This window comes from Pygoscelis adeliae, unplaced genomic scaffold (assembly GCF_000699105.1).
Source record: "Pygoscelis adeliae isolate BGI_AS28 unplaced genomic scaffold, ASM69910v1 Scaffold248, whole genome shotgun sequence".
Lineage (NCBI taxonomy): Eukaryota > Metazoa > Chordata > Aves > Sphenisciformes > Spheniscidae > Pygoscelis > Pygoscelis adeliae.
In genome coordinates this window covers 393,768-403,349 of record NW_008825302.1, presented here as the reverse complement: position 1 = coordinate 403,349, position 9,582 = coordinate 393,768, and the positions used below count along the sequence as shown (strand labels likewise).

General features: G+C 54.7%; 1 protein-coding gene across 1 annotated transcript in view; it reads right to left on the bottom strand.

Moving 5' to 3' along the window:
* Positions 1–305: 305 nt before the first annotated feature.
* Positions 306–9,582, bottom strand: part of PCDH1 (protocadherin 1) — a 175,048-nt gene continuing 165,771 nt past the window's right edge. The window contains exon 5 of the mRNA XM_009330031.1: positions 306–691. Coding sequence (XP_009328306.1) covers positions 306–691 — 386 coding nt within the window. The remainder of the gene's footprint in view (positions 692–9,582) is intronic.

Below are 9,582 nucleotides of genomic sequence, written 5' to 3'. Positions count from 1 at the left end.
CAGCCGTGCCCTCCGCATCAGGAGCATGCCCAGCCCTCCCCGGCGACGCAGCAGTTCGGAGACATGCACCCACAAGTGCTTGGAAATTGGGGTTCGGATGCTTCCATCCTTCCCACCCGCCCTGGCCCCAGGAAACAATGGGTTAAAAAGGCGCTCCTCTCATCCCTGCCTTGCCCTGCCCTGCTGTCCGCAGAGCCCACTGCCTGGAGAACCAGCCGCCGGAGCGATAAAGCATTGAAGTTTAAAATGTTCCTCTGGACACTGGCCTCAGAAGCGTGTCTGCTCCCTGCCCCTCACGCCCAGCCTCACAGATATATCTCCCTCTTGGTGGTCTGGGATGAGGGGGTGGTGGCTGGCTGGAAGTCCGAGGTCTGGGTGAGAGGAATTTCCTCCATGGGAGAGTCCTTGCAGGGCTCATGGCTACTATTGGAGAAGGCACTGTACGTGGGGAGCAGGCGGAGGTTGGCCATTTTGGTGCTGCGCTCTTCTGAGAGTCTGGGGCTGCCATTCCCGACTTGCTCTTGACTCCCTCTGTCTTGGTAAGGCACAAAAGTGGAGAGTTTGAGGGCGTTCTTGGGCCTGCGGCTGGGGGAGGAGTGGCCGGGCATCCAGCAGGTATCGGAGTGGCCGAACTCTGTGCACTCCCGGGTACAGGTCCCAGTCATGGCTACATCGGGCAGAGGCCGGAGATCTGCAGAGAAGCAAGGGAGAACATCGTTACACACGCCCAGGTACCACTCTGAGGATGGAGCACAGGGACGAGCAGCAGAGCCTGGACGTCTCCGTCCTACCCGCACCTTCCCGCAGTGGGAGGGGACAGCCAGACCCACAGCCACCCAGGAAGCTGGACCCACGGCCACCCAGGGAGCGAAGGCAGAGATGGGAGGGGAACCCAAGGCTCCTGGCAGCCGGTGCCTCCCATCTAAGCTCACAGCCCCAGCTCCCCCTGGACAAGCATCCTCCCTGCAGTGGGTGCGTGCAGAGAATCGGGAGGCAGAGCGTGGGGCAGAGGCCACTGAGCCCACCCCCTTTGGAGATGAGCATTGCACAGGTGGGGCTCCACAGCCTGGATTTGCACAGCAGGAGACTGTCACCGGACTCGTCACCCCACAGCTGTGGGCACCACCTGGATCCTGCTAGGCTCCAGGAGCTCCCTTCGTCCAGCACCTTTGGGCACCACTGACAGCTTCACCATGCAGAGACAGGGAACTGCCCTAAACACAGGCTCTTCACTGCCCTGAGGTACAACCATATTTCCTGAGCACCATACTTGGGCAGCCCTGCCCTGCTCACCATCGGGCATGCCAGGCCACCTGCAAGCCTCCCCAAGCACCCATCAGCAGGAGCCCCAAGCCCAGCCAGAAGTCCTCAGATATCAGCTGGTCTCCCGCAGAGCCTGAAATCCCCAAGCACAGCGAAGCATACATGGGCAAACCCATGTCTACCCCCAGAGAGGCTGGACATATCTGATACTCATGAGGCCCTGCCCCAGGAGCGCCCAAGCCTCTCTGTGCACCAGACACCTGCTCCTGAGAGAGCCAGGTATCTGAGGGCATCAGTAGCTTCCTGCTCCTGGCATAGCCGGGAAACTCTGACCACCAGCTACACCACTTCATGGTCTGGTGTCCTCACATACCAGCCACCCTCTACCCCAGACACTGCAAGGCCTTCTTGAGCCTTGGCCATGCATCCTTTACACAGGAGTACCTGTCACAAGTCTTCAGAGGCCGAAACTTGGCATTTCCATGCAGAGGTGAGTGTCCCTCCAAAAGCCATGCCAGACACAAGCCATTCCTTGCCATCTACCCCAACTTGAGGCACAACAGAGCCCCCTGCCACTGCCTGGGACACATCACTGGCCACTTCCACAAGCACCTGCTGGCAGATCAAGCCTGGTGCTGATGCTGGGATGAAAAGGGGGGCTGCTCATGACCTTGAGACTGCTCTGACTTGCAGGCATCCCTTCTGGTTCACAGAAGTCCTCTCCATCTCTCCACCCAGGAGCTCACTCTGCTGCATTGCTAACAAACAGCCCTGCAGACTGATGGAGGGAGATACTAAGGAGCTCTGGGTACCTGAGACATATGGGGCTTTCACCAGCTCAGGGCATGCCCCTTCCCACCAGATACACACTGGTACACATAATCCCCTCCTCCCAAAAAAAAGACAGACCCGCTGGCACTCCCTCAGCCCTGGGAAGAAGCAAACCAGAGCCATTCACACTGTGCTGGGGGCTCTACCCTCGTCAGTACATCCCTCCTGCCACCAGTTCGGGGCTCTCGGACACAGGCGCCCCTGAGTCACCCCGGCACAGCTTTCACATACAGGGAACCCCAGGATGCGAGGGAGGTCTCTGCAGGAGAAGGCTGCATACAATGCCAGGAACGGTTGACAAGGGTCATAAGTGAAAGCTAAAGAGATGGGCAATGGAAGAAGGGGCGAAGTTAGCAGCAAACCAGTGAGTGAGCATATCTTGCCCTAAAACAACCCCCAGTGACTGTATCCCAAGTTCTCAGCTCCTCTGGGGGCTGAGGCACCCCAGTTTTTCCCCCTGGTTCCTGCAGAGGCTCTGGCACCCACGCTGCTCCCTGTGCTGGGAGCCACCTCCTGTGTCCCGTCCCCTGGCACACACGTAAGCTGTGATATCCTGGCAGAAGCCATAAGGACATACCTCAGCGCAGACCCCCTTCACAGCCTGCTCCGCTCAGGGGACTCTAATGAGGAGCAGAAAAAGGACGAGAGGGTCACATCATTGCACAGCCCCCAGCCTCCACACCCACCCTTAGGATCCTCCTGGACCCTTCAGCCTCTGCCAGCCCTCCCCATAGCATTGCACCGAGCCCCACAGCATCCCTCTGGTACCCACTGCCTTCAGGAGTCCCTTGGCCTCTCCTGGCCCTGCTCCAGCCTCCTTGAGGCCGCTTGGCCACCACCGCTGATCTCTCAGTAGTTTCTCCAGCCTTATCCTAGCCTCCCTGGAGCCCACTGGCCCTTGCAGGACTCACAGAGGAACCTGAGGCAAAGCTTGAAGCCACCTGGCTTATGGTACCCCGAGCCCCTGCGTGCAGAGGGACTGGGGCTGTGCATTACACGGCAATGTGCGCACACACACACACACACACACACGGATACAGCCCAGCTGGATGCGCGCTGACGTGCTCGTGCACCACAAATGGGCACACTCAAACGAACTCGTGCGCAGGGGACAGCCATGCTCATGTTGCAGGGTGCAAAAGCAGGAGCCCAAGCATCACAGGGGACAAGATGCCCACACAGGCCAGTGTGAGAGCATAGCTTGCCAATGCCTGTCTTTGGGGTCATTTTCAGGGCTGGCCACAGACCAACTGTCCTATTTCCTGAGCATGTGGAATGTTGCCTCGTTTCTTTCTCCTAGCTACAGATAGAAAGCAAGATATGAAACCAGAGGCAAGACAGCTCAGTTTTCACCTCTATTCTGTACAAGTCAAAGCACAGACTGGAGCCTGTGTCCTAGATGATCCACCAGCTCTTCCTCTCAGGACAACCGGATGCCCTGGTGGCCACCGGCTTGGTCGGTTTTGTCTTTCACTTCTGTTCAAGAGGCAATATCGCTGTCTCTCTCTCATCTACTTTCCTACCGGACAAATGGGATGGCTCATCATCATTTCCACTTCCAGAAATGCCTTGGTGCTGCGCGCTCCCAGGGTGGGGAGTGGATGAGTGCCATCGCTTCTTGCTGTGGCAGAAGGTGTTTTGCTGAGTCTATGGAGGGTACTGGCAAGACCAAAATAAAAGCTACCTCTCCAGTGAACAAAGCTATGGTGATTTCCTTGTGCCAATGGCAGCTTAGAAATCGCAGGATCAAGCAGGAACGCTGTGTTCAGGATCTTTTATTCTGGTTTCCCCATTGTCTGTTTCTGGCACTGAAGTCTTTTTCCAGCGTTGTCCCTTCGCTTGCAGTGAGATGCTGGCATCAGAGCTCTGCCGCTAAAGGAGCGTATTATGTGCCATGAGCACAACCCGCTCTGCTTTAAAAGCCCGGGAACAGGGCAGGGTGTAATTCCTGAATAGCTGTGATTTAGAGTAAACACGACCCTACAGCCTAATTCTCAGCACATGCCAGTGGTTCGATGTGCCATTGCAGAGAAGCAGAAACCTTTCTTTGGGGGTAAACAGTGGTGGCAATTTTGCCCACAAAGTGCTGATTCTGGATGCCCTGCAGTGTGGTGAGGAGGCAGAGCCCAAACCTCACCTTGGTGTCGAGGTGCCCACTTCACCTTACGAAGTGTACTCGGGATTTCAGATCCCTCCTCCACCCTAGGAATGCAGTTTTGTGACTCTGAACCCCTGAAATCTGACAAAGTTCCCAGGTGATGAAGAGGATGGCCATGCCCTCTCCAGCATCTCATTCCTCCACAGCATCCTGGCCATGCAAAGTAAAAGCTATGTCTGTGCAGCTGCCATGTTTTCCTGAGCTTTGCCCTCTCGCTGAGCTCCTTCAGAGGGCTGGTCCATCCTGTTAACGGCATTTCCATGCCAGAAGGCTGTACTTCACAGCCAGGAGGGTTGCGTGGTTGTTTGGGCATTCACAGTCCTCACAGTCTTCTGGCTCCCCCCTTTCTATAGCTTTGCATTTCTCTAGCATCCTCTTGTTAGCTGCCTCGGGGCTGCTCTGCCTGGCACATTGCATAGGAATGAATCCAGGGTAGTAAAAGTCGCATCCCTTTGAACTTTTCAGATCAAAAGGGGGCACAGTTGGGGCTTTACACTGAGATGCATTCAGAGATGCACCCTGGGCCCTTGTTCTAGCTGGAGGAGGGGAAGCTCTCTTGAGCCCTGGCTCTGTTCTCAATGCTGGTATGGCTGTTCTCATCTCCTGACATCCAGGGTACCTCTGCTTTTTGTGAAGGAGACTGAGCCAGGCTGCCTCCTCTGGGAAGAGGCACATATTGGTGCCGCTGCTAATTATTTCTCTCTATATATCCCCATGCAGGGCAGGAACACATCCTGTTGCAGCCACTTGCAAGGGCTCCTCTAATAGTATTATTGCTCTTAGTGGGGGATTTCAACAATGCACTTGAGTACTGTTAGACAGGAGACAAAAGCAGGCAGCTTCATTCAGCAGGCACTTCCATCTCCTGCAGTAGATGTGCAGAGGTTCACTCGCCCACTGCAAGCCAGGTAGCTTCAAGCAGAGGCTGAGAGCCAGCCTCAGCCACTTTTTTTTTGCCACCATCTGCAACGTCCGCAGTCTGGTTTGATTCTCCCTGTCTTCCATTCGCGTCAGGCATCAGCACCGTATGCGTGGTGTGCAGCACTGGGCGAGCAGGGATGATGCAGCACAGGAGGCCAGATCTTGCGGGTGAGGGGATGTAGTGGAGCAGCTCTGGGAAGGAAGACAGTGGGACTGTGGGGACATGACACAGCAGAACACGGCAGAGGATGCACAGAAGCCCGGAGGAGAGAAGCGCAGCATGCTAGGAGGGATTGGAGAGGTGCAGTGGTACGGAGAAATGGGGAACATGACAGTGTGGGGAGAGCAGCTTGGAGGCAAAGCAGGATGCTTTCCTGAAGCGTTAGATCAGAAAGACTCATCTTCCCTACCTGGTGGCATGGAAAACATCGGCCACTGATTTCAACCAGCTACCCCTGTTCAGAGCCCAAAAGCACTGTACTTCTTCTAGCCTCGGTCAGGCGGTAGAAGGGTAGAGCACGCCCCATGCTGCAAACTGTGGGCTGGGGTGCAAGGTATTTCTTTCAAAATGGCTGTCTTTCAGCCAGGGAAGGATGCAGTGTTTCCAGTACAGGCAGCTTTACCACCTCTGTTGCCCTGGTGTGGACACCTGGAAACACCTCTTCTCCCACACTGACCCCTCAGGGTTCTGCAGACCACTCCTGGGACATCCCTTACGGCGGTGACCTCCCATGACATCATATCCCAGCAGCACTGTCCTCCTTGCCTGCCCCTACAGCATCTATGCAAAGGGAACAGCCTTCCCAGCGCTGCTCTTTCCAATGACTCCCTTCCCTACAGCACAGCCCCTGAGAGTGGGCACCGTTCCCCTACTCCACCATAGCTTTCTGGGGCTGTTCTCCTGCACCATCGCTCCCTCCAGGTACCACTCCCTGGAGTGCTCACACCTACAGGTACCATTGCCTACAGCGCTGTTCCCTACAGGCACCATTCTCCTACCGTGGTACTGCTGACAGGTACCATTCTCCCATGCCACTGTTCTCTATAGGTACCACTCCCCTACAGCGTGACTACCTACAGGTATCGTTCCCCTACAGCGCTGTTCCCTACAGGTACTGTCCCCCACGGCGCGGTTACCGAAGGTACCACTCTCCCGCAGCATTGCTCTCTACAGGTGCCGTTCCCCCGCAGCGCCATTCCCGGGAAGCACCATTCCCCCACGGCACTGCTGCCTACAGGTACTGGTCCCCTACGGTGCCATGTCCTCCAGGTGCCATGTTCTATGCTGCTGCTCCCTCCAGGTATTGCCTCCCCCCTGCCCCCCGCTGTCTTCCCTCCAGGCACTGCTGCTCTAATGGTGCCATTTCCTCCAGGTACCATGTTTTACAGCGCTGTTCCCTCCAGATACCACTCCCCTGCGGTGCTGCTTCCTCCAGGCACCGTTGCTTCATGGTCTGTTCCCTCTTCACTACACCCTAACAGTACAGCTATTTGGATAGTGTGCCCCACCATCCCGTTTTCTTATACCAGCAGCCCCATTGCTATGCTATGCTATACTATGCTATGCTATTCTTCACATCTTTGCATCCCGGCACTGCTGGGATGAGTGCCTTGCACTATCCCACCCCTTGACTTACCCCTCTCTGTGCCTTTCCCCCACAGCAGCATGCCCGACCCAGTAGCCTGGAGGAGTCCCCCCCACATTGGCAGCAAGAGATGCTCAACAGCCCGTCCCCACGTGGCCAGCTCAGTGTGGGCTTCCTTTGGTGTACAGGAGCTCAGCGGTTCCTTCCCAGCATGTCTTCCCCTTGCAAGGGCTTTTAGGAGAGGGGAGCTGTGCTGTAGGTAGCTGTGGAGCCATGATCTCCTTTGCAAAGCCCAGACACAAGGTCCCCCTTCAAGGTCCCCAGATGAGGCGGGCACGGCCGGTGCATTATCCCCAGCGGGGAATGCCCACCCTCCAGACACAGGGGACCCAGAGTGGCAAGCTCGCCTTCTGCAGCTCCTCAGTCTGTCTCTTTTCTGGCCCCTGATTCCCACATCATATGTGGACATGGCCAGAGCCCTCTACCTCCAGAGCAGCACAAGCACACCACCAATTTCACTTTCCAGGCCTTGGGGAAGGCTGCTGGACTGCTGCCCATTTCCACAGCAATGCTCCAGAGATCAATAAGTACAGAAATATCGGAAGCTGAAAGCACAAGCGGAGACCTCCCCGCAATCCACATCAGTCCCTATTTTTCCTAGACTGAGCTAACATCATCCCTACAACACCCAGGCAGACGGTTTGCAGGACCATTCCTAGCACTACAACACCCAGACAGACGGCTTCAGGGACCAATTCTAGCACTACAACACCCAGACAGATGGCTTTCCAAACTTAACACCGTCACTACAGCACGCAGACAGATGGCTTCTGGTATCTGAGACCGACCCGACACTGCCCATAAAGGTGGTTACTGCAGTTCAACGCCACACCTACAGCTCTCAGGGCAATAACGAGCAACACCGGCTCTTACAATAAATACTGAGAAAGATCCTCAGACTGATGCCAGCATACAGATAGGTTTCTCCTAGGCACCAAAGTCAAGAGATATAACGTGCACAGCCATCTCCCCCAGACCCTACAGCACTCAGCACCTCTCCCCTCATGCTAAACAATAGTATCTAAACACCAGTACAGACAGCTTGCGCCGAAGTTAATGGCCTGTCAGCCCCCAGATGCACATGCGGATCAAACCATGGCCTCTGGAGTATATTACAACAGCACACACTAACTGCAGCACCGAAGAAAATGACTTCCCAGATCCCGCCAAGGGTATCACAGCAGAACCGGCATGTAATTAATGTGGACAGATGCACCCACCAGCCTCAGCCTCACCAGCACAGGTAGTGCTAAACCACTTTGTCGGCAGAGAGGGCCTGAGCCCAGGCTCCCAGAGGACATGTTCTTCCCTTGTTCACCATAGCTGGAGCTTGAGGGACAACCTCTCCGCTGCTGTTACCTCTGCAAACTGCAGGCAGCTGTGCGACAGTGGCAGGCTGGCTGGGGAGCGCAGACATCCCACGGCCACATCGCCACGGCAAAGGGAGGTGATCCGTACCCTGCACCAGCGGCAGGAGCATCCCGACGGATTGCTCTGGACACTGACCATGTTCCTGCAGGGACCAGGCAGGGCTCACAGAGCTCAGTGACAGACTATGGCACCCACTGGACTCCCAAAAGCACCATCTGGCCCCCAGCTTCACTGCAATCCCTGTGATACCCACCGAAACAAATTCAATCCCCCTATAACAGATTTTGTGTCACTTACGTGATCTCCTGCCCTGGCACAGTGGGGCTTCAACCTTCACTGGACTATAAAAAGCAGAATTATTACATTAAATTACTGAATAATTATGTTAAGAACTACCTTAATAGGATTACAGGGTTCAAAGGTTAGGAAATGCCAAAATTAGGATTGTCCATGCAGTCTTAATTAGCTTCATGAAAGTCTGCTTCATGATGCAGACCAGAATTAAGCTCTGGTGAAAAATATTTTCTCTTGGGGTCCCTTTGTGCCTCTGGGGGAGAGGACAGAACCACCTGGGAGATATACCAGGCTTTTCAGGAAGAAGAGGCTTTGCCAGTGAGACTCTACCCCACAGGCTGCAGAAATTGGGGAAGGTACAATGAAAAGGTCAAGAGATCACAGAAAATTCCTTCTCTAAAGCATGGGGCTAGAGGATAGGGGTATTGCTTTACTATTGAGAAAAAACTAGCAATTTCCTTTCCTACCTCCTTTTGGAAGTGAAATATCTGGATAGATTTCACTGCCACTTTTCAAAATATTTGGTAAGTGGCATATGTCCACTATGAAAAATTGTGTCCTTGCAGTTAAGTTTGCCAAAACTTCAAGCAACTGAAAAAAAGTCAGGTAATGAGCATTACTGGGCAATCCTCTTCACCCGTGTTGTATAAAACACAGTAACAAGTCTAGCTCCAAAATGAAATCCTGGTTCCTATAATATCCAAACACTGTCCTCTGGCCAACCAAGAACTTCTCATGACACCTACAGACAACAGGCATCCAAGAAAGAACCACCAGAAAGGTCAAGGAGTCACTCAATAACCAAACCATCTTCCCAGTCTCACTATTTGCTCCTGCAATATCCAGCCCAGGTGAGTAACAACTCCTGTAGTACGTTCAGGAGTGCACAAAGGTCTTGACAAGAAGTTGCGGGCAGCAGAGCAGCCACCCTTCTTCCCCCCCTGCCCAAGGAGGAGGGGCAGGTCGGAGCACAGGGCTTTTCTGGCTTTTGAGTCCTCTCTTGCAAGTGCTAATGATGGCTATGTAAATACGCAGAGGAACACCACCTGCTATCCCCAGGGGCTGTCAGCTCATGCATGCCTTGTATGCGCATTCCTG